The sequence below is a fragment of the Amblyraja radiata genome, chromosome 1 (genome assembly GCF_010909765.2).
Source record: "Amblyraja radiata isolate CabotCenter1 chromosome 1, sAmbRad1.1.pri, whole genome shotgun sequence".
NCBI lineage: Eukaryota > Metazoa > Chordata > Chondrichthyes > Rajiformes > Rajidae > Amblyraja > Amblyraja radiata.
In genome coordinates this window covers 169,364,538-169,390,367 of record NC_045956.1, presented here as the reverse complement: position 1 = coordinate 169,390,367, position 25,830 = coordinate 169,364,538, and the positions used below count along the sequence as shown (strand labels likewise).

Here is a 25,830-nt window from a genome sequence, read left to right as displayed (position 1 = left end):
TATATATCTTGGTCTGTCAGTCTGTGTCGAGCTGAGGATGGATTTAAACTGCAATGACAGATAGTTCTTATATATTAAGCTGCAACTAAGTCGTTATGGCCTCAGGAATTTTATCACAGCACACAGGAGTGGAGCTTGAAACTGTGTGATTAGAAATGCCCAACATGGGAGGAGAATGCTGGAAGATTTATTTTCCTACCCATGAGAGGAACTTCACTCCGTATTTAGTTATGTTTAGAGATACAGCGCGGAAACAGACCCATCTCTCCACCGAGTCCACGCCGACCAGCGGTCCCCGCACATTAACACAAGCATACACACAACTAGGGACAATTTTACACTTATACCAAGTATACAAATCCAAGCCAATTAACCTACCAATCTGAGATAGACACAAAAAGCTGGAGTAACTCAGTGGGTCAGGCAGCATCCCTGGAGAGAAGGAATGGGTAACGTTTCGGGTCAAGACCCTTCTTCAGACTCCAGTCTGTAGAAGGGTCAGAGATTTTTGGTTTCTCCGAGATCTTTGGTATCCTCCCAAACTCCAGACCTGTACGTCTTTGGAGTGTGGGAGGGAAACCAAAGATCTCGGAGAAAACCCACGCGGTCACGGGGACAACGTACAAACTCTGCATAGACAGCACCCGGGGTCGGGATCGAACCCGGTTCTCTGGAGCTGCAAGCTCTACCGCTGTACCACTGTGTCACCTTATTCCCAGGAAGGCTCAGGGCAGCACGGTGGTACCGCGGTAGAGTTGCTGTCATACAGCACCAGGGACCTGTGTTTGATTCTGACTACGGGTGCTGTCTGCATGGAGTTTGTCCATTCTCCCTGTGACCCCGTGGAGTTTCCCTGGGAGCTCCGGTTTCCTTCCACGTTCCAAAGACGGGCACGTTTGTAGGTTAATGGGCTTTGGTAAAGATTGTAAATTGTCCCTATTGTGTGGGATAGTGCTAGTGTATGGGGACTGCTGGTCGGCATGGACTCGGAGAGCCGAAGGGCCTGTTTCAGCGCTGTTGTGGCGTCAGCCTGATGGTCAGACCACTTACGGTCAAACCCTCGTCAGTGGTTACGAGGGCTGCAATGTGATGTCATGGGTTACGGGGAGTGTCCTGGCTGCTACATCTCTAAAACAACAAAAAACCTAAAACCATGTATTTTTGATATTTGACTTGGTTAATTTATAGGGAAGTTCAGCACAACTCTTTTATAAACTGTAAGGGCGGCACGGTGGTGCAGCGGTAGAGTTGCTGTGACTTACAGCGCTAGAGATCTGAATCGATCCCAACTACGGGTGCTTGTCTGTACGGTTTGTACATTCTCCCCATGATTGAATGGGGTTTTCTCCGAGACCTGCGGATTCCACCTTCACTCTAAAGATGTACAGGATTGTAGGTTAATCGGCTTGGTATAAATGTAAACATTGTAAAAACTGAACGTGTAGATCATAGAAACATAGAAACATAGAAAATAGGTGCAGGAGTAGGCCATTCGGCCCTTCGAGCCTGCACCGCCATTCAATATGATCATGGCTGATCATCCAACTCAGTATCCTGTACCTGCCTTCTCACCATACCCTCTGATCCCCTTAGCCACAAGGGCCACATCTAACTCCCTCTTAAATATATCCTTAAGCTGTGACCCCTTATCCTGGACTTCCCCAACATCGGGAGCAATCTTCCTGCATCTAGCCTGTCCAACCCCTTAAGAATTTTGTAAGTTTCTATAAGATCCCCTCTCAATCTCCTAAATTCTAGAGAGTATAAACCAAGTCTATCCAGTCTTTCTTCATAAGACAGTCCTGACATCCCAGGAATCAGTCTGGTGAACCTTCTCTGCACTCCCTCTATGGCAATAATGTCCTTCCTCAGATTTGGAGACCAAAACTGTACGCAATACTCCAGGTGTGGTCTCACCAAGACCCTGTACAACTGCAGTAGAACCTCCCTGCTCCTGTACTCAAATCCTTTTGCTATGAAAGCTAACATACCATTCGCTTTCTTCACTGCCTGCTGCACCTGCATGCCTACTTTCAATGACTGGTGTACCATGACACCCAGGTCTCGCTGCATCTCCCCTTTTCCTAGCCGGCCACCATTTAGATAATAATCTGCTTTCCTGTTTTTGCCACCAAAATGGATAACCTGACATCGGACATGTTGGTCAACGTGGGCCGAAGGGCCTGTTTCCAAGCTGTTGGCAGTGACTCAATGACACTGAGAACTTGGACTTGAGGAGGCGAGAAACCAGCTGCTCCATCAAAATGTTCTGCCCGAGGGTCAAGAAGCGACAAACAATGGGCGAAAGTGTCTCGGTTCTGGCGCCTAGCAACCCCAAGCCTGCAGCTGATCTGATGCGCTCTGACTGGCTCTACTTCACTGCCAAATGCTCCGACTGATTAATACTCCTCGTCTCAGCGAAAGGAAAGAAAGATGGGTTTTTGCTTTCGGGAAGCACTGACAACCTGGCACTGCCTGCTTGTTGATACAGTCGACAGTCTGCAGAGATGAGACATGGCTCCTTGCCAACTATCTCCCAACATACTCCCTGGAATTACTCTTCCCTCCCTGAAGGATCTCCAGTGGTCTATAACCTGTCTATGACTTTGCTGTCCAGAGTTTCCTTGATACTTATCTCGGAAAGTGTGAACTTTAAGCACAAACCTGCCAGATTAGTTTAGTTTAGAGATACAGCACGGGAACAGGCCCTTTGGCCCCATCGGGTCCGCGCCGACCAGCGATCCCCGCACATTAACACTACCATACACACATTAGGGACAATTTTTAAAAACTTTACAAAGCCAATTATATAACCATATAACAATTACAGCACGGAAACAGGCCATCTCGGCCCTTCTAGTCCGTGCCGAACACTTATTTTCCCCTAGTCGCATCTACCTGCACTCAGACCATAACCCTCCATTCCTTTCCCATCCATATACCTATCCAATTTATTTTTAAATAATAAAATCGAACCTGCCTCCACTATTTCCACTGGAAGCTCATTCCACACAGCTACCACTCTCCGAGTAAAGATGTTCCCCCTCATGACAATAAGGAACCATTGTACCATGGAGGGATTGATGGATTTTGACCAAGCTCTCTTGACAAATTCCTACCTTCACATAAAAATCTCCAACATTTTATATCGTAACTTCTACACAATAAAATGTCCTGGGGCTCAGAACCAAAGCTCCCCCAAACAGAAATAAGACCACAAAGCTACTGAAGGAGGTATTAAGGCAAATGGACAAAACCATGGTCATGGAGGCATGTATAATGGAGCGCCTTTTTAGTGAGCAAACAGGTAGATGGTTGAAGAGGTTTGAAAAAGAATTACTGTTTAGGATCTCAGCAAAGACAACCATGTTAAAAAAAAAATCACACACGAGGAACTTCAGATGCAAAATCTTGTTTAAAACACAAAGTGCTGGAGTAACTCAGCAGGTCAGGCAGCATCTTAATAGGACATGGATAGGCGATGTTTCGGATTGGGTCTGAAGATGGAATGCAACCCCAAAATGTCACGTACATAACCTTCAGAGATGCTGCCTGACCTGCCGGAGTTACTCCAGCACTTTGTGTTCAATGCTGAGGAATTTCTGGGGACAGATTGCAGATATTGTCAGACCCTCCTGATGTGAATGTGCCACCGGTAAGGTTGACATGCAAGGTGAGAATGGCAAAATTTAAAGGAGATGTGCTGGCCAAGTTTTTTTTTTACACAGAGGAAAGCGGGAACCTGGTGGTGGTTGAGGCATTTGAGAAATAGGAGTTGGTCTCAGCATCACGTCTGGTGCCGACATTAGAAACATAGAAAATAGGTGCAGGAGGAGGCCATTTGGCCCTTCGAGCCAGCATCGCCATTCAATATGATCATGGCTGTTCATCCAAAATCTGTATCCCGTTCCTGCTTTTCCCCAAATCCCTTGATTCCTGTAACCCTAAGAGATAAATCTAACTCTTGAAAATATCCAGTGTATTGGCCTCCACTGGCTTCTGTGGCAGAGAATTCCACAGATTCACAACTCTGGGTGAAAAGGTTTTTCCTCATCTCAGTCCTAAATGGTCTAGCCTTTATTCTTAATCTGTGACCCCCTGGTTCTGGACTTCCCCAACATGGGGAACATGTTTCCTGCTTCCAGCCTGTCCAATCCCTTAAGAATGTTGTACGTTTCTATACATTGTGGGCTGAAGGCCCTGTTCTTGTGCGATACTGTTCGACGTTCCACGAAACACTATAATCTGACTTTCTGTTTCTCTAAATGGCTGTGATGTGAGGAGTAGGAGTTGGCAAGAATAGTTATCGGGCATAAAAAGTACTGCTTGCCATGACTCTGTTGTCAGCCACAAATGTCCCAATGGGCCTGTGGAAGGATTCCTCTCCCATCCTATAGCTGGCTAATCACTAAGTGATTGTCAGCATCCACAACTCAGCCAAACCTCCCCGAGGAGAGAGGCTGCTTCCACAGAATTGATATTTGACATTTGATAATAGAAAAAGTATTATGAATTGTAAATTTTGAATATGAGCCTCGTACTTCACCCACGGAGAAATTTAAGGTGAAGCATGCAGTTATCATCTCAATTTGCATTTAAATGAACTCAGTTTAAATTTGTGGATGCTAAGAAGGCTTGAACTTTGATTCAGAGTTGAGTAAATCTAGTATCTTGTGAAGGGATTATAATGGAAGGTGTTTCTTCAAACTAATGATTCATTTGTGTGCTCGTGTTTCTTGCGCTGTTTATTGCCATAATTGCCATGTTTATTGACATTCTATGTTTATGACATTATTGCCATAGAGGGAGTACAGAGAAGGTTCACCAGACTGATTCCTGGGATGTCAGGACTTTCATATGAAGAAAGACTGGATAGACTAGGCTTGTACTCGCTAGAATTTAGGAGATTGAGGGGGGATCTTATAGAAGCGTACAAAATTCTTAAGGGGTTGGACAGGCTCGATGCAGGAAGATTGTTCCCGATGTTGGGGAAGTCCAGGACAAGGGGTCACAGCTTAAGGATAAGAGGGAAATCTTTTAGGACCGAGATGAGAAAAACATTTTTCACACAGAGAGTGGTGAATCTCTGGAATTCTCTGCCACAGAAGGTAGTTGAGGCCAGTTCATTGGCTATATTTAAGAGGGAGTTAGATGTGGCCCTTGTGGCTAAAGGGATCAGGGGGTATGGAGAGATGGCAGGTACGGGATACTGAGTTGGATGATCAGCCATGATCATATTGAATGGTGGTGCAGGATCGAGGGGCCGAATGGCCTACTCTTGCACCTATTTTCCTATGTTTCTATGTTTTAACAATGCCGTGCAGCCCCCCCCCCCCACTGCACCCCAAACCCTGCTTTGTTCTGTGCCTCATGTGTACAAACCCCTTCCTTCTCGGTCCAAACACCAGCACTTCTTCAGCTGGCCATCGGGTGGTGCACACGAGCAGACCAAGTGTGGCACAGTCCAATCCCAAGGTCCCACCATCCTTCATGGGGAATGTGTGGGAAGGAACTGCAGATGCTGGTTTAAACCGTAGATAGACACAACATGCTGGAGTAACTCAGCGGGACAGGCAGCATCTCTGGAATGGGTGACGTCTCGGGTCGAGACTGAAGAATGGGGAACAGCAAGTATGGCCATATATCACTGTGAGAGTGTTGGGAGAACACATTTAGAGTATTGTGTTCAGTTTGCCCTCCGTGTTATAGGAAAGATGTTGTTGAGCTGGAAAGAGTGCAGAGAGGATTTACGGGGTTGGCAGGACTTGATGGCCTGAGCTATAGGGAGAGGCTGAGCAAGCTCGGACTTAATTCCTTTGAGCGCAGGAGGATGAGGGGTAGAGGTGTCAAGAGTCAAGAGAGTCAAGAGAGTTTATTGTCGTGTGTCCCAGATAGGACAATTAAATTCTACAATTAAATTATTGTGCTTGCTACAGCACAACAGAATATAGTAGGCATAAATACAGATCAGATCAGTGTGCCCACATACCATAGAATGAATATATATATATATATATATTTATATACGAGAGAATAGATAGGAACCAGAGGACACAGGTTTAAGATGAGGGGGAGGAAAGATTTAATAGGAACCTGAGGGGCAACCTTTTTTTTACACAAAGGGTGGTAGGTATATGGAACGAGCTGCCAGAGGATGTAGTTGAGGCAGGTGCTATCACAACTTTTCGAGAACATTTGGACAGGTACATGGATAGGATAGGTTTAGAGGAATAAGGGCCAAACGCGGGCAGGTGGGACTAGTGTATATGGGACATGCTGGTCAGCGTGGGCAATTTGGGCCGAAGGGCCTATTTGAATGCTGTATGACTCTATGACTATAGACTCTACACACAAATAAACATACACTGATCAGTAATCAGCAAATTGGATTTGAATGGGGAAGAAGGGCCTGTTTCCACGCTGTGTGACTCTATGAGCCTCAGAAGATTATGGGTTCAATCTACACTCCAGATTTTGGGCTTTTGTCGGTGAGGTCCTAGGAAGTCAGGAGGTCTCAGGCTCAGACTAAGGGTATGGTGTTGGAGGTGGAGGTGGGAGCGAGTGTTTTTCATTTCATTTTATTTCTGCCTGGTTCTTGTGACAGTGATCAGCAGAATCCACCATCCATTCCTTCTGGGCGATGGTTAGATAAAGCAGGTCTCTGGTGCTGTGAGGCAACAGCTCTACTGCTCCGCCACCGTGCCGCCCCGGTAGAGATTAGTTTATCTTGGCATCATGCTCAGTCGGGACATTGTGGGCAGAAGTTCCTGTGCTTTATACTCTACGAGTGCTGGTCTTTGCTGAGGACTGAACTGTGGACTGGTGGATGGTGTGGTCCTATATTCACCACAGGATTCAGCAGCCAGTACCTACAGACACAGCAACAGGTGTTTCAGACTCCAGTGGACCCTTGGCTGACTTTCATCCAGTCACATAATCAGCAGTTAATAAAACCCATTCAAGCTATTCCACAGATGCCGATAAACCTGTCAGGCAAGAGATTTCTCAAGCACTGCATTCCGTATGTGACATGTGCTGCATACTTTCCTTGCCTCAGAATGAAAGCGGCAAATGAACAGAGTTCCTTGTGCGGCCTGTTGTGTGTTCTCATGGTGAAACTGGGCCAAACGTATCATTATCATTCCCACCACCACTTACCAACAGCGGTTGGTAGTTCTCATGAAACCACTGGTAGCGGCCCACCCAGTCAATCAACTGCTTCTTCTTTACCTCAATATATAACTGACAAAGAAGTGACGTGCGGAGGGGCAGCGGTAGAGTTGCTGCCTCACAGCACCAGAGACCAGGGTTCGATCCTGACTACAAGTGCTGCCTGTACGGAGTTTGCACGCACACCCTGTGATCGCGTGGAGTTTGTGATCGCGTGGAGTTTGCGCCGGGTGCTCCGGTTTCCTCTCACGCCCCAAAGACGTGCAGGTTTGTAGATTAATTGTCTTCTGTAAATCGTCACTAGTGTGTAGGATAGAACTGGGTGGTTGTTGGTCAGCGTGGATTCGGTAGGCCGACGGGCCTGTTGCAACACTGCATCGCTAAACTAAACTAAACAAGGGGACACAAAGAAAACGGAAGCTAGAAACACCATGATTATGTTTGAGTCACTTGCAGAAGCTTCCAAGGAATTGGTCTTTCATTCTTTGGAAACTCCAGAGAACCGGAAAGGTTTGGCAACTCAGTCCATGCCATTCTGGGAATAGCAGAGATGCTTGGCTGATTGCCCAAAATTCCTGGGATTAGGCAGTGGTATCTTAGAGTCATACAGCACGGAAACAGGCCTTTCGACCCAAACTGGCCATGCCATCCAAGATGCCCCATCTGCGCAAAGCCCCACCTGCCCGCGTTTGGCCCATATCCCTCTAAATCTTTCCTGTCCATGTACCTGTCCAAATATCTTTTAAATGTTTAAATGCATGTTTTCTATGATTAGTACTCCAGGTGCTTGCAGTCCAAAGCTTGCAGTTCCACACCATTCCTTTCTCATGAGACTCCTCATTTAAGTTTACTCAAAAGCAAAGAAAAAGGCAAACCTCCCTGTACCATAACAAGTGTGTGCAAATGGTCGAAGCTGATTTACTAACCTAAATTAGGGGAAGAACCCTGCTCATCTCACTGTCTAGCCTTGGTCTAATTCCAAAACCACAGTAATGTGGTTGAGTGTTAACGCCCCTCTGAAACTCTCTGGTGAGCTCTCTGTTTCACCATTCTCATGACGTTCAAGGGAAGACTAAACCCAGCCACAAACAAGGCCCCAAAGTTGCACCAAGCCTGATTAATCTTGCAAAAATCTCCTCCTAAATATCTGAGCATCAGTGGCCAAATGGGCAAAGTATCACACAGAGTGAGATCATAAGATCTTACCCAGAGGTCATGGGTTTAAGGTGAAGGGGAAAAGGTTTAATAGGAATCTGAGGGGTAGCTTTTTCACACAAAGGGTGGTGGGTGTATGGTACAAGCTGCCAGAGGAGGTAACTGAGGTAGGGACTGTCCCAATGTATAAGAAGCAGTTAGACAGGTACATGGATAGGACAGGTTTGTAGGGATATGGACCAAATGCCAGCAGGTGGAACTAGTATAGCTGGGTGAATGTTGGCTGGTGTGGGCAAGTTGGGCCGAAGGGCCTGTTTCCACGCTGTGTCACTCTATGACTATAAGATCATAAGTGATAAGAGCAGAATTAGGCCATTTGACCCATTAAGTCTACTCCGCCATTCAATCATGGCTGATCTATCTCTCCCTCCTAACCCCATTCTCCTGCCTTCTCCCTATAACCTCTGACACATGTACTAATCAAGGTGTCAAGCACCAGGCTGACATGGTTGTTTTCACAGTCATACGGGTAGAGTTGCTGTGACTGAAGCACGGACTGAAGAAGGGTTCCGACCCAAAACGTTGCCCATCCTTTCCTCCAGAGATGCTGCCTGACCTAGTGAGTTACTCCAGCACAATGTGTCTCTCCGAGAGTCAAGGGTGTTTCATTGTCGTATGGATCCCGCAATGGGACAATGAGATTCTTGCTCGGAACAGCACGACAGATTCTCCCCCTGAGCTGCAACAGGACAGAGTTTATTCCAAAGGGCAGCACCCAAGGACATTGGCTCAAGCATCAGTTCTACTGCTTTGTGAACTGCTCGGCCTATTAGTGCTATTAATTAGTACTGTCTCGGTCTCCTAGAACACACGAGAGACCATAATCCAGGATTTTCAGGAGCCTAGAAGAATGGATGTTAAAGTTCCAGATTGCGACAGACTTGAACAATGAACAGAGAACGGCACGTGGGACATCGATAGAGTTCCTGCCTTACAGCACCAGAGACCCCAGGTTCAATTCAGACCACGGGTGCTGTGTGTATGGAGTTTGTACGTTCTCCCCGTGACCTGCGTGGGCTTTATCCGAGATCTTCAGTTTCCTCCCACACGCCAAAGAGGTACAGGTTTGTAGGCTAATTAGTTCGGTATAAATGTGACAAATGACGTGTGTGTGTGTGTGTGTGTGTGTGTGTCTGTGTGTCTGTGTGTCTGTGTGTCTGTGTGTCTGTGTGTCTGTGTGTCTGTGTGTCTGTGTGTCTGTGTGTGTGTGTGTGTGTGTGTGTGTGTGTGTGTGTGTGTGTGTGTAAACCAAACTAAGCAGAGGAAGATCGTTCCTCCGAATCGTCTGTGAATAGAAGCCGCATATTCCAGGTCCATTAAACATAGAGTTTGAACGGTACTGCGTAATAATTTGTTATTTTGCAGTGAGGAGATAACATTGAGACAATGTATAACAAAAACTGGTGAGACCTGATTAGCAAGTCCACACAAATATACGGCCACGGATGAGTTAGAATATTGTTAAATTGGTACATACTGTGTACATTTCAATATTCATTAACCTGAATTGGCCTTGAACGATAATGTTTTAAAATCAGCATTCTCAACTTAAATTCTCTCCACAACTATGCCCCTCCCCATTTCAGTAACATCATAAGGTCATAAGGTCATGTGATAGTAGAATTAGGCCATTCGCCCCATCAAGTCTACTCTGCCATTCAATCATGGCTGATCCATTTATCTCGCCTAACCCCATTCTCCTGCCTTCTCCCCGTAACCTCAGACACCTGTACTAATCAAGAATTTATCTATCTCTGCCTTAAAAATATCCACTGGCTTGGCCTCCACAGCCGTCTGTGGCAAGAAATTCCACAGATTCATCACCCTCTGCCAAAATTAATTTCTCCTCATCTCCTTCCTAAAAGAACGTCCTTTGATTCTGAGGCTGACCTCTAGTCCTAGACTCTCCCAACATCCTCTCCACATCCACTCTATCCAAACCTTTCACTATTCTGTATGTTTCAATGAGTGCAGGCCTAGTGCCGACAAACGCTCATCATATAATAACCATATAACCATATAACAATTACAGCACGGAAACAGGCCATCTCGACCCTTCTAGTCCGTGCCGAACACATAATCTCCCCTAGTCCCATATACCTGCGCTCAGACCATAACCCTCCATTCCTTTCCCATCCATATAACTATCCAATTTATTTTTAAATGATAAAAACGAACCTGCCTCCACCACCTTCACTGGAAGCTCATTCCACACAGCTACCACTCTCTGAGTAAAGAAGTTCCCCCTCATGTTACCCCTAAACTTCAGTCCCTTAATTCTCAAGTCATGTCCCCTTGTTTGAATCTTCCCAACTCTCAGTGGGAAAAGCTTTTCCACGTCAACTCTGTCTATCCCTCTCATCATTTTAAAAACCTCATCATAGGATCATAAGATGAAGTGCTTTGAGAGGTTGGTTACGACACAAATCAACTTCTGCGACAATAATGACCCAAAACTTCCATCGACTGACACAACAGATGGACAGAACGTGTGATCTCGCTAGCTCTCCAGTATGAGCTGGACCACTTGGACAATAAGAAAACATACATCAGGTTGTTGCCCATTGAACTCAGCTCAGCGTTCAACACCAGCATCCTCTCCAAACACATCGTCTATGTCAGGGAGCGGGGCCTCTGCTCCTCTCCATTCAACCAGATCCTCGAATTCCTCACAAGTTCACAAGTCACAAGTTATAGGAATAGAATTAGGCCATTTGGCCCATGGAGTCTACTCCGCCATTCAATCATGGCTGATCTCCGCCACCTAATCTCATTTTCCTGCCTTCTCCCCGTAACCCTCGACACCCGTTCTAATCAAGAACTTATCTATCTCTGCCTTAAAAATATCCACTAACTTGGCCTTCCACAGATTAACTACCCTCTGACTAAAGTAGTTCCTCCTCACCTTTATAAAAGAGGCCCTTTAATTCTGAGGCTATGACCTCTGGATCTAGACTCTCCCACCAGTGGAAACATTCTTTCGCCATCCACTCTATCTATGCCTTACATTATTCTGCAAGTTTCAATGAGGTCCCCCCTCATCTTTCTAAACTCCAGCAAGCACAGGCCCAGTGCCGTCAAACGTTCATCATATACTAACCCACTCATTCATGGCATCTTTCTTGTAAACCTCCTCCAGAACTTGTGCAGAGCCAGCACACGGCACGGTGGCGCAGCGGTAGAGTTGCTGCCTTACAGCGACTTAGCACCGAAGACCCAGGTTCGATCCCGACTACGGGCGCTGTCTGTAACGGAGTTTGTACATTCTCCACGTGACCTGTGTGGGTTTCCCCCGAGATCTTTGGCTTCCTCCTACACTCCAAAGATGTCCAGGTATGTAGGTAAATTGGTATAAGTGTAAATTGTCCCTAGTGCGTGTAGGATAGTGTTAATGTGTGGGAATCGCTGGTCAGTGGGCCGAAGGTCCTGTTCCCGTGCTGTATCTCTAAATTACAACCAAACTAAACATCCTTCCTCAGATATGGGGCCAGAATGGGTAGACCTCAACTAGGAGGTACACAAAAATGCTGGAGAAACTCAGCGGGTGCAGCAGCATCTATGGAGCGAAGGAAATAGGCAACGTTTCGGGCCGAAACCCTTCATAGATGCTGCTGCACCCGCTGAGTTTCTCCAGCATTTTTGTGTACCTTCGATTTTCCAGCATCTGCAGTTCCTTCTTAAACACCTCAACTAGGAGGGATTGGCAGCAACAACTTCTCCACAATGACCATCGGCGTGGGTGCAGTTCAGGGCTGTGTGGGCTCAGCTTCTTGCTCCGTTCTCTCCATCCCCATGGGTGTGTAGCCACCTGTGGCAGCGGCCAGTAGTTAGGAATGTTCGGTGAACCTATCTAACTTTGTCTGTGCCAGAACGTGGCGACACTTGTCTACTGCCTAGCCGAGGCCTGCTACATGGTTTTACCGGGATGTATGTAAACGCAAAGCATTTCAATGCACCTGAGTACATGAGACAATAAAGTTACTTTGGCATCGCACCATCATGGTCTAGCTTACTTAATTAGAAACTAATAATTTATTGGATATTTTCTTGTTATTGTTGCACCATCGTGGTCTGTAAAGCTGCACCAAGTAAGAATGTTGTTGTTCTGATTCATTTGAAACACTCTCGATTTGACCCAACCTATTGTTCCTCCTTTTTCCACTTCCTACCTTCCACACTTCCTTATCTCGTTCTCTCCCCCCTTCATTTCTCACCTCCCTCGCTCACCCCACCTCAGAGGTTATGGGGAGATGGCAGGGTTAGGAGGGAGAGATAGATCAGCCATGATTGAATGGCGGAGTAGACTTGATAGGCCGAAGAGCCTAATTCTACTCCTATCACTTGACCTTATGACCTCACGCTCCACTTCCCCACCTCTATTCCCCACTTCTCTATCTCACCCTTTATTTTCCAAATCGGTCGATCCACTATCTACTCTCTACGATCCACTATCTATCCATTAAAACATAGTCATAGAGTCATAGGGTGATACAGTGTGGAAACAGGCCCAACTTGCCCACACCGGCCAACAATGTCCCAGCTACACTAGTCCCACTTGCCTGCGCTTGGTCCGTATCCCTCCAAACCTGTCCTATCCATGTACCTGTCTAACTGTTTCTTAAATGAAGGGGTAGTCCCAGCCTCAACTACCTCATCTGGCAGCTTGTCCCATTCACCCACCACCCTTTGTGTGAAAAAGTTACCCCTTGGATTCCTATTAAATCTTTTCCCCTTCACCTCGAACCTATGTCCTCTGGTCCTCGATTCCCCTACTCTGGGCGAGAGACTCTGTGCATCTACCCAATCTATTCCTCTCATGATTTTGTACACCTCTATAAGATCACCCCTCATCCTCCTGCGCTCCAAGGAATAGAGACCCAGCCTGCTCAACTTTTCCCTATAGCTCACACCCTCTAGTCCTGGCAACTTTCCATTTACACCTGTCACCATGACCTTGCCTTTCTTCGGCTTTGATTCCAATGGTCCAATGTGCTGGAAGAGCATTAACAAGGATATCAGATCATTGTTACTGCCATATTCTAACAGTTAATTATAGTCCGCTTGTGGCAATCTGGTGCTAACCAAAATAAACGGGTTCCTGATTATGTGACAGCCTCAGAAAGGGTGATTTACAGATTCAGGTATGCCCCACTTTAGGTACAATAGTTCAGATTCTATTGTGCCTTCAGTGATTGATGACCTCAGGGCTTTTCATTACTTTCCCTTTGTTGGTTTATTTTATCAGCTGTACCTTAACGTTAAGGCTGATAACGTGTGAATATACCGTAATTAAGCTTTGCAGCAGCATACGAGTCTGCGAAAGGAAAATAAATATTTGACATCAAGAAACTGTGATTACACCATCCTAGGTAGACCGTGAGTACACTGGACTCCGACTGGAAATCCCTCCTCTGTAGAACAACACAACTATTAGCCGAACAAAAAACACAACCAGACCAAGATCAACTGCAACGTTATCTCATCACCTTGATCTGATCGAGTGATCAGGAGCTAAATATCTCAGAATACATACGACTCAAACTTATGCTACAAGAGGTAGACAAAAATGCTGGAGAAACTCACCGGGTGCAGCAGCATCTATGGAGCAAAGGAAATAGGCAACGTTTCGGGCCGAAACCCTTCTTCAGACTCTATGCTACAAGAGAATCAGCCAGCTTTCCATGATTTAAAAATTGATCAAAATTACTAGTGTTTTATAAGCACGCTATCCAGCAGCAAACTCCATTCTGACTGATTTAAAGCAGAATATTTCTGACTAACAACACGATGGGTGCATGGAGTGCGCTGCCGGGGTGGGGGTACAGGAAGATATGATAGTGGCATTTAAGAAGATTTTAGATAGGATGCGTTTCAACATAACTCAGTTTTTAATGACCTCCCTCGTATTTTGTTGTAATGTCCTCTTTTTTGTGACTCTCCCATTTCTAATTCCATTTTCCACTGCTCGGCCTGAAGCGTCCTTGGTTTGATGTTCCAAATGCTGGTTACCATGGAGAAATATTTCTCACCACAGCCTTACAGCGCCAGAGCCCTGGGTTCGAACCTGACTATCCGGATAGAACTACCACAATAGTATGTTCTCTGCTTGACCTCATGGGTTTTCCCCAGGTGCTCCGGTTTCCTCCCACATTCCAAAGACTACAGGTTTGGCGACATGTAGGTAGGCTTCGGTAAAATTGTAAATTGTCCCTAATGGGTAGGATAGTGTTAGTGTGCGGGGTGGTCACTGGTCGGCGCAGACTCGGTGGGCCGAAGGGCCTGTTCCTGCACTGTATCTCTACAGTAATCTACCCTATTTACATCTCACAGACTTTTGTCTACCTGTATCAGATTCCCTCTCAGCTTCTCTATTTCAAGGAAAACAAACCCATGGTCTCTGCATTATTCCAAGCAGCATCCTGGTGAATCTCCTCTGCACACTCTCTCTAATACAAACATATCCTTCCGCTAGTGCTGTGGGCTAATTAATATTTTACGCAGCTAAAATATTAGTCAACCCACACTAACCTGCCGCTATTTATACCTAAGAGCGGCTCAGTGGCACATAGAAATATAGAAAATAGGTGCAAGAGTAGGCCATTCGGCCCTTCGAGCCTGCACCGCCATTCAATATGATCATGGCTGATCATCCAACTCAGCGGTAGAGACGCTGCCTTACAGCGCCAGAGAGCCGGGTGCGATCCAGACCACGGATGCTGTCTGTATGGAGTTTGCACGTTCTCCCCGTGGGTTTTTTTCCGGGTGCTCCGGTTTTCTCCCACATTCCAAAGACGTACAGGTTTGTAAATTGTCTCTAGCGTGTAGGGTAGAACTAGTGTAAGGGGTGATTGTTGGTCGGCGTAGGCTCAGTGGGCTGAAGGGCCTGTTTCCACGCTGTATCCCGAAACTCAACTGCACTAAATGTCCTTAAAACAGATCAGCTGTGAGGAACAAGCCCTCCCCACTCTCTCTCAGCTGGCATGGTGGCGCAGCGGTGGAGTTGCTGCCTTACAGTGCTGGAGACACAGGTCCCGGGTTCGATCCTGACTCGGGGTGCTCGGCGGTACGGAGTTTGTACGTTCTCCCCGTGAACTGCAAGGGTTTTCTCGGAGATGTCCGGTTTCCTCCTGCACTCTAAAGACGTACAGGTCTGTAGGTTAATAGGCTTGGTATAAATGTAAAATTGTCCCTAGTGTGAGTAGGATAGTGTTAATGAGCGGGGATCGCTGGTCGGTGTGGACTCGGTGGGCCGAATGGCCTGTTTCCGCGCTGTATCTCTAAACTAAACCAAGACCACACCTACCAGAAACATTCCGTTCAGCCCTCCCTCCCTCCCTCTCCCCGCTATCGAAAGCACACTGGTTTTCTAACCACCCAGATCTGATGAAAGTTCACCAACCAGAACTTTGGTCCACATATGCGACTTGTCTCTCACAGTTTCTATTTTTATTTCGGGTTTTCAACATCTGTAATTTAGGGCTTAATGCCTCTTCCTTTTTGCATTTTTTCATTGCATGGGGTCTGGCACCTGGTGTTTACAGTAAAAATGAAGCTGAACTGGAACAGGCACGAACATGCCATATAAATAAAAGACACAAAACAATGATTCCAAAGTTGTAGGTTTGAGGACTGATCGGGTAACACGTGGCTGCCAGCTGAAGCCAACACCATCAGACGCCTGTCTCTGTAAAATCTACTGGGCAATCATCCATCTACACGGTCAGACAGGGAAGAGATAGCAATCCTTGCCTTCTATTGCAACTATAACTTCAAACATTGCATGCGAAGAGCAGCAGTAAGCTCTCATTTCAGAATTATTCCCCAAACCGGCAGCACAGTGGCGCAGCAGTAGAAACATAGAAAATAGGTGCAGGAGGAGGCCATTCGGCCCTTCGAGCCAGCACCACCATTCATTGTGATCATGGCTGATCGTCCCCTATCAATAACCCGTGCTTGCCTTCTCCCCATATCCCTTGACTCCACTAGTCCCTAGAGCTCTATCTAACGCTCTCTTAAATCCATCCAGTGATTTGGCCTCCACTGCCCTCTGTGGCAGGGAATTCCATAAATTCACAACTCTCTGGGTGAAAAAGTTTTCTCTCACCTCAGTCTTAAATGACCTCCCCTTTATTCTAAGACTGTGGCCCCTGGTTCTGGACTCGCCCAACATTGGGAACATTTTTCCTGCATCTAGCTTGTCCAGTCCATTTATAATTTTATATGTTTCTATAAGATCCCCCTCATCCTTCTAAACTCCAGTGAATACAAGCCTAGTCTTTTCAATCTTTCCTCATATGACAGTCCCGCCATCCCAGGGATCAATCTCGTGAACCTACGCTGCACTGCCTCAATCACAAGGATGTCCTTCCTCAAATTAGGAGACCAAAACTGTACACAATACTCCAGATGTGGTCTCACCAGAGACCTATACGACTGCAGAAGAACCTCTCTACTCCTATACTGAAATCCTCTTGAGGTAGAGATGCTGCCTTACAGCGCCGGAGTACCCGCGTTCGATCCTGACTAATGGCGCTTATTTGCACAAAATTTGTACGTTCTCCCCGTGACCTGCGTTGGGTTTACTTCAAGTCCTCCCACACTCCAAAGACGTAGAAATTTGTAGTTTAATTAGCTTCGGTAAAATTTGTAAATTGTCCCGAGTATGCAGGATAGTGCTAGTGTACAGGGTGATCGTTGGTCAGCACGGACTCGGTGGGCCGAAGGGCCTGTTTCCACACTGTGTCACTAAAGACCAAAGACAAAAACCAGATTGGGGAAAAAAAAATCACTGCAAGCAAAAAGAAAGGATGGTAATGAAAAAAAGTTGTTGCAAGTTTGCTCTCTGAGGGTGGGTTGACAGAGTCTGAAAACATTTCATTCAGAACAATTCAGTCAGTACCAAATGTTTTTGGAATAAGCCACAAACCCACACCATTGCTACAATTACCAGTTGCTTGGTAAGCAACAAGTTGCTACAGTTTACCAGTTGCCCCTTCAATAGTCCAATTCATCTCGCCTCAGCCCAGCTGTTGCACAAACCCTCATCCATGCTTCACGCCTCCAGACAAGAATTCCAAAACTCTGTCCTGCCCATTTAACACAGATCCATACAGTTATTCAATGTTATATCTTTGCACTAAAGATAGATGCTGCAAGTGGGGCGGCACAGTGGCGCAGCAGTCGAGCTGCTGCATTACAGCGCTAGGGTCTCGGGTTCGATCCTGTCTACGGGCGCTGTCTGTATGGAGTTTGTACGTTCTCTCCGTGACCACATGGGTTTTCTCTGGGTGCTCCGCTTTCCTCCCACTCTCCGAAGACGTACAGGTTTGTAGGCTAATAGGCTTTTGTAAACATTGTAAATTCCCCCGCCACTGCTCCGGCACCTAGAGGGCTAACCGGCAACCCCTGGAAAAGGCGAGAGGCGAAGCTGTGACCTGTGACGATGCCGAGGGGTTCGAGTCCCACTCACTGTGGGGGAGGGCAGATGCGATTCTCCCCAGACCCGGAGCTCCGGCCTCTGTCGGTGCAGCAACGGGAATCGATGAGCAGCGGTTCCCGCAAAGGAGCGGCGGTCTAAGGGATAGATGGCAGGAGAGAGGAGGCAGGGATTGGGGAACGGGAGAGGTGCTTTCCCCCCCCACGCCGGCTGCAAGTCCGAAGCCGCCCTCCTGCAAGTCCAGGCATGTCTGGCCGCCCTTCTCCACTGGTCCATGCAGAAGGGAGAACTAGTGCCGCTAACTCCATTAGCAATTCAACATCGCTTGCAGCGCGGGAGACCCAGCTCGATCCAATGTTATCCACAGTGACCTATGACCTGGGCATGAGCAGTACCCTACCCCTAAGCTCACTTATTGGGGGTAGGGTACTGACATGGATTGAAAATTGGTTGGCAGACAGGAAACAAAGAGTGGGGATTAACAGAACGGCAGGCAGTGACTAGTGGTACCGCAAGGCTCGGTGCTGGGACCGCAGCAATTTACAATATACATCAATAATTTAGATGAAAGGATTCAAAGTAATATTAGCAAATTTGCAGATGACACAAAGCTGGGTGGCAGTGTGAACTGTGAGGAGGATGCTATGAGGATGCAGGGTGACTTGGACATGTTGGGTGAGTGGGCAGATGCAGTTTAATGTGGATAAATGTGAGGTTATCCACTTTGGTGGCAAGAACAGGAAGGTAAATTATTATCTGAATGGTGTCAAGTTACGAAAAGGGGAAGTACAATGAGATCTGGGGGTCCTTGTTCATCAGTCATTGAAAGTAAGCATGCAGGTACAGCAGGCAGTGAAGAAAGCGAATGGCATGTTGGCCTTTATAACAAGAGGAGTTGAGTATAGGAGCAAAGGGGTCCTTCTGCAGTTGCACAGGGCCCCAGTGAGACCACACCTGGAGTATTGTGTACAGTTTTGGTCTCCAAATTTGAGGAAGGACATTCTTGCTATTGAGGGAGTAGGTTCACGAGGTTAATTCCCGGGATGGCAGGACTGCTATATGTTGATAGAATGGAGCAAATGGCCTTGTATACACTGGAATTTAGGATGAGAGGGGATCTTATTGAAACGCATCAGATTATTAAGGGATTGAACATGCTAGAGGCAGGAAACATGTTCCCGATGTTGGGGGGTCCAGAACCAGGGGCCACAGTTTGAGAACAAGAGGTAGGCCATTTAGAACGGAGATGAGGAAAAATGTTTTCACTCGGAGAGTTATAAATCTGTGGAATTCTCTGCATCAGAAGGCAGTGGAGGCCAATTCTCTCGATGCTTTCAAGAGAGAGTTAGATGGAGCTCTTAATGATAGCGGAGTCAAGGGATATGGGGAGAAGGCAGGAACAGGGTACTGATTGTGGATGATCAGCCATGATCACAGTGAATGGTGGGCTGGCTCGAAGGGCTGAATGGCCTACTCCTGCACTTATTTTCTATTCACAAAACTAAACGTAACATCCTACTCTATGAGGTAAGAAGAATGAACAGGAGAATTTCTTCTTGAAACAGCTGACGAATAATCGGGAACAGGTGATAAATTTGATAGATCGACTATTCTCCAGTTAAAAAATGTGACCAGATGGTTGACGGTGTTGGGAAGAAATAAGGTGGTGGGAAGAAACAAAAAGAAAGCAGCAAAATGTAGACAGAATTAACTGCAAATGGTGGAATCTTGTATCGAACACAAAGCGCTGGAGTAACTCAGTGGGTCAACCAGCGTTTGTCATTCCTTGTGTCTATCCATGTTCTCCAGAGATGCTGTCTGACCCGCTGAATTACTCCAGCCCATTGCGTCGAGCTTTGTAAACCAGTATCTGCAGTTCCATGTGTCTACATAATAATGCAGTAAGGTCCTATTAGTCGGAGAGAAACAAAGCAGGTTGCTTATTGGTAAACAAAAATGCTGGAGAAACTCAGCGGGCGAGGCAGTATCTATGGAGCAAAGGAAATAGGCAAACGTTTCGGGTCGGGACCCTTCTCGCAGGTGATAGATTACTGATCTCCATCGCAGGTGACCGACATCCACTATAAATCCACTGGTTCCCATGGCTATCTGGACTATACTTCTTCCCACCCTGCTTCCTGTAAGGACTACATCCCCTACTCCCAATTCCTCCGTCTACGCCGCATCTGCACCAAGGATGAGGTGTTCCACACCAGGGCATCGGAGATGTCTTCATTCTTCAGGGAATGGGGGTTCCCCTCTTCTGCTATAGATGAGGCACTGGGGTCTCTTCTATACCCCGCAACTCTGCTCTCACTCCCCATCCCCCCACTAGTAACATGGGCAGAGTCCCCCTTGTCCTCACCTTTCACCTCACTAGCCGTCACATACAACAAATAATCCTCCGACATATTCGCCACCTTCAACGTGATCCCACCACTGGCCACATCTTCCCATCTCCTCACCTGGCTGCTTTCCGCAGAGAACGCTCCCTCCGTAACTCCCTGGTCAATTTGTCCCTTCCCACCCTTCCCACCCCCTTTCCTGGCGCTTTCCCGTGCAACCTCAGGAAATGCGACACTTGTCGCTTTACCTCCCCCCTTGACTCCATCCAAGGACCCAAGCAGTCTTTCCAGGTGCGGCAGAGGTTCACCTGCACCTCCTCCAACCTCATCTATTGCATCCGCTGCTCTAAGTGTCAGCTGCTCTACATCAGTGAGACCAAGCGTAGGCTTGGCGATCGCTTCACCCAACACCTCCGCTCGGTTCGCATTAACCAACCTGATCTCCCGGTGGCTCAGCACTTCAACTCCCCCTCCCATTCCGAATCCGACCTTTCTGTCCAGGGCCTCCTCCATGGCCAGAGTGAGGACCACCGTAAATTGGAGGAGCACCACCTCATATTTCGCTTGGGCATTTTACACCCCAGTGGTATGAACATTGACTTCTCTAATTTCAGGTAGTCCTTGCTTTCTCCTCCCCAACTCTCCCTCAGCCCACTGTCTCCGCCTCATCCTTTCTTCTTCCTCCCCCCCCCACCCCCCCCCACATCAGTCTGAAGAAGGCTCGACCCGAAACGTTGCCTATTTCCTTAGCTACATAGATGCTGCCTCACCCGCTGAGATTCTCCAGCATTTTTGTCTACCTTCGATTTTCCAGCATCTGCAGTTCCTACTTTAAGAAAACAGGTTGCTTATTGGAATATTTTGTTGGAATGGTCCCCCTCTGAAACAAATTCAAGTGATTGATGTGGGTTACACACTTTGCATGGCTAACACAGGAAAGGATCAGCTCTGGGTTTAAATTCTCATTAATACCTTCATTGCTTTAGTTTAGTTAAGTTTTATTTAGTTTATTGTCACGTGTACCGATGGAACAGTGGAAAGCATTTGTTGCAGGAGACCAGACAGCAGAAAGACATTACATGATTACTATCGAGCCATCTATAGATACAGGATAAGGGCATAGTTAAAACAAGAAAAGCTGCTGTTGGAGTAGAGATTTAAAGAGTGGGGGGATTGTAATGTGTGGTTACAGATGCACTTCTGTGACCAGCGCACAATGAGTCATCTGGCTTGGGCGCCATCTTGGATCAAGCGTTTTTAGAACACACAATGCTGGGCTAACTCTGCGGGTCAGGTAGCATCTCTAGAGAACATGGCGAGGCGACTTCACACCATAAATCTGAAGACGGGTCTCAATCCACAACCACGCATATCCATGTCTTCCAGGTTTGCGGTCTGACCCACTGAGTTACTGAGTTATTCATGCCTACTATATTCTGTTGTGCTGAAGCAAAGCAAGAATTTCATTGTCCTGTCTGGGACACATGGCAATAAACTCTCTTGAATCTTGAATCAATACTTTGTGCCTTTTACCGAAGATAGACACACAAAGCTGGAGTAACTCAGCGGGTCAGGCAGCACCCCTGGGGAAAAGGAACAGATGACGTTTCGGGTCGAGACCCTCCTTCAGACTGCAGTAGAAGGGTCTGAAGAAAGATCTCGATCCGAAACGTCATCTGTTCCTTGTCTCCAGAGATGCTGCCTGACCCGCTGAGTTACTCCAGCTTTGTGTGTCTATCTTTGGTTTAAACTCGGTTCCTTCGTACACACTCTGTGCCTTTTAGTGCATTATTACCTGTTCCAGTTTGCCGGAGATGGGAAGTATCTTCGGAGGGTTACTTGGTTCCCTGTACTGAGGAGGCAAGTTCTTCTCATTGTTGTTTGTCACGTCGGTTTTCGTTCTGTCCCCAAGGCGACGCTCCCCGTTGATGTACAAAGAACTCTCTGGGTTGAAGCACTTCTCATCGGCCGAGAAGCGTTTGGAGAATTCCCGGGAGGTGTAACCGTTCCTCGGCCCGTTCTGCTGGCGGCTGCCGGTCTGGACCAGGCCCGAGCGGTTGATGCTGTTCATGCTCTTCATGGCAAACTCCTGCTCGTTGGCGACGCCGCTGCCCACGCTTCCCATCGTGCCCTGGGGGTAGCCAGGGTCGGCAGACCTGGGGGCAAAGACGGGGAACGTCTCACAGCCGCGGTAACCCGCCTCACTGCTCGCCGGCAGCACCTGAAGCTTCGCCATGTTGGCTCAGCAACAACGCAGCAACCTCAGCCGGCGGCCCTGAAAGGCGGAAGAGAAGTGGATGAGTTCCCTCGCTCACACGCAAACAGCCCTGAAGGCCACAAATGCCAGAAATTCCCTCCCCCATCCACTCGCACCGCCAACTGCAGAGGAAGATGGAAGAATATCGGCACAGTGGCGCAGCAGTAGAGTTGCTGCCTTACAGCGCCAGACACCCGCCTTCCATCCTTCATCAGACAGTGGAGCAGAATTAAGCCATTCGGCCCATCAAGTCTACTCCACCATTCAGTCATGGCCGACACTAGCTATCTTTCATACTCTTTTATCTGTATATATTTATTTGCCTATGTACTAGTTACTACTTTGCACTCTGATTAGATGCTAAACTGCATTTCGTTGTACCTGTACTCGTATTTGTGCATTGACAATAAAGTTGAATCTAATCTAAAAAAAATCTATCTCTCCCTCCTAACCCCATTCTCCTGCCTTCTCCCCATAACCCATAACACCCGCACTAATCAGGAATCTATCAATCTCCACCTTAAAAATATCCAGACTTGGCCTGGTGGGTTATGGCTAAAGGGACAAGAGATATTGATTCAGTCCGAGAGAGTGATAGAAAGTACTATGATGTACAAGTTAACTCGAGGTCTCCAAGTACTACTCGTTATTATTGGGAAGTTTCATCAAACCTCATGTAGTAATGATGTGCCGACTGTGAGCAGTTTTATTGTTTGGGAAATGGATGGCGGGATATGGCAGGGTGGCACAGCGGTAGAGCTACTGCCTTACAGTGCCAGAGATCCAGGTTCGATCCTGACTACAGGCGCTGCCCGTAGGGAGTTTGCAAGTTTTCCCCATGACCTGCGTGGGTTTTCTCTGGGATCTGCGGTTTCCTCCCACAATCCAAAGGTGTACAGGTTTGTCGGCTAATTAGCTTGGTGAAATTGTACATTTTCCCTGGTGTGTGTAGGATAGTGGTAGTGTGCAGGGATCGCTGGTCGGTGCGGACTCGGTAGGCAGAAGGGCCTGTTTCTACGCTGTATCTCCAAAACTGAAAAACATCTATTATCTGGGATTCCCCTGCAATATCCCCTACAGGTTCCCCATAGTTCATATTGCAACGCCCCACCTTGAACAGGCCAATTAACCACAAGGGTTGAATCCATACTTCTGCTGCTGGTAAATGACTAGTCATAATACTGATTCCCTGAAGGGCTGGATTAATGAATCTGAGAAAAATAAACCTCAGGTCCTGACAGGATATTCCCTAGGACATTGAGGGAAGTTAGTGTAGAAATAGCCGGGGCTATGACAGAAATATTTCAAATGTCATTAGAAACGGGAATAGTCCCCGAGGATTGGCGTACTGCGCATGTTGTTCCATTGTTTAAAAAGGGTTCTAAGAGTAAACCTAGCAATTATAGACCTGTTAGTTTGACTTCAGTGGTGGGCAAATTAATGGAAAAGATACTTAAAGATAATATATATAAGCATCTGGATAATCAGGGTCTGATTAGGAACAGTCAACATGGATTTGTGCCTGGAAGGTCATGTTTGACTAATCTTCTTGAATTTTTTGAAGAGGTTACTAGGGAAATTGACGAGGGTAAAGCAGTGGATGTTGTCTATATGGACTTTAGTAAGGCCTTTGACAAGGTTCCTCATGGAAGGTTGGTTAAGAAGGTTAAACTGTTGGGTATAAATGCAGGAGTAGCAAGATGGATTCAGCAGTGGCTGAATGGGAGAAGCCAGAGGGTAATGGTGGATGGCTGTTTGTCGGGTTGGAGGCAGGTGACTAGTGGGGTGCCTCAGGGATCTGTGTTGGGTCCTTTGTTGTTTGTCATGTACATCAATGATCTGGATGAAGGGGTGGTAAATTGGATTAGTAAGTATGCAGATGATACCAAGATAGGGGGTGTTGTGGATAATGAAGAGGATTTCCAAAGTCTACAGAGTGATTTAGGCCATTTGGAAAAATGGGCTGAAAGATGGCAGATGGAGTTTAATGCTGATAAATGTGAGGTGTTACACCTTGGCAGGACAAATCAAAATAGGACGTACATGATAAATGGTAGGGAATTGAAGAATACAGTTGAACAGAGGGATCTGGGAATAACCGTGCATAGTTCCTTGAAGGTGGAATCTCATATAGATAGGGTGGTAAAGAAAGCTTTTGGTATGCTAGCCTTTATAAATCAGAGCATTGAGTATAGAAGCTGGGATGTAATGTTAAAATTGTACAAGGCATTGGTGAGACCAAATCTGGAGTATGGTGTACAATTTTGGTCGCCCAATTATAGGAAGGATGTCAACAAAATAGAGAGAGTACAGAGGAGATTTACTAGAATGTTGCCTGGGTTTCAACAACTAAGTTACAGAGATAGGTTGAATAAGTTAGGTCTTTATTCTCTGGAGCGCAGAAGGTTAAGGGGGGACTTGATAGAGGTCTTTAAAATGATGAGAGGGATAGACAGAGTTGATGTGATCAAGCTTTTCCCTTTGAGAATAGGGAAGATTCAAACCAGAGGACATGACTTCAGAATTAAGGGACAGAAGTTTAGGGGTAACATGAGGAGGAACTTCTTTACTCAGAGAGTGGTAGCGGTGTGGAATGAGCTTCCAGTGGAAGTGGTGGCGGCAGGTTCGTTGGTATCATTTAAGAATAAATTGGATAGGCATATGGATGAGAAGGGAATGGAGGGTTATGGTATGAGTGCAGGCAGGTGGGACTAAGGGAAAAAAAAATTTGTTCGGCGCGGACTTGTAGGGCCGAGATGGCCTGTTTCCGTGCTGTAATTGTTATATGGTTATATGGTTAAATATGTGGAATTGAAATAGGACAGTGCACATAATCCATCAGTACATGTGGTTAGACACACGAACACGCAGGCACACACACACACTCACATGCACACGCAGACCCACACACATAAGCATACATTTCAAGAGGGCTTGTATACAAAAACAGGAATGTAATGCTGAGGCTCTATCTGGCCCTGGTTCGAAGGACCGAATAATAATAATAATAATAAATTTTATTTATGGGCGCCTTTCAAGAGTCTCAAGGACACCTTACAAAAATTTAGCAAGTAGAGGAAAAACATGTAAGCGGAATGATATAAATAGTAGAGACATGACTAGTACACAAATTAAAGACAGAATTCAATTCAAAACACAATATGAGGCAATTCAAGCACAGATGAAAAGGACGTGGGGCTAAGGATAGGCCTACTCCTGCACCTATTTTTCTATGGTAAGGCTGCATTTTGGGCACCATATCTGAGGAAGGATGTGCTGGCTCTGGAGAGGGTCCAGAGGAAGTCTACAAGAATGATTCCAGGAATGAGTAGGTTAACCTATGATGAGCGTTTGTCGGCGCTGGAGTTTAGAAGAATGAGGGAGGATCCTCATTGAAACATACAGAA

At 46.6% G+C, this 25,830-nt stretch overlaps 1 protein-coding gene across 2 annotated transcripts in view; it reads right to left on the bottom strand.

The window, feature by feature from the left end:
• Positions 1–25,830, bottom strand: part of lzts3 (leucine zipper tumor suppressor family member 3) — a 176,579-nt gene that overhangs the window by 15,199 nt on the left and 135,550 nt on the right. For both annotated transcript variants that reach the window (XM_033035182.1, XM_033035191.1), the window contains exon 2: positions 21,962–22,441. In XM_033035182.1, the coding sequence (XP_032891073.1) occupies positions 21,962–22,402 (441 nt within the window). In that variant the 5' untranslated portion in view covers positions 22,403–22,441. The remainder of the gene's footprint in view (positions 1–21,961; positions 22,442–25,830) is intronic.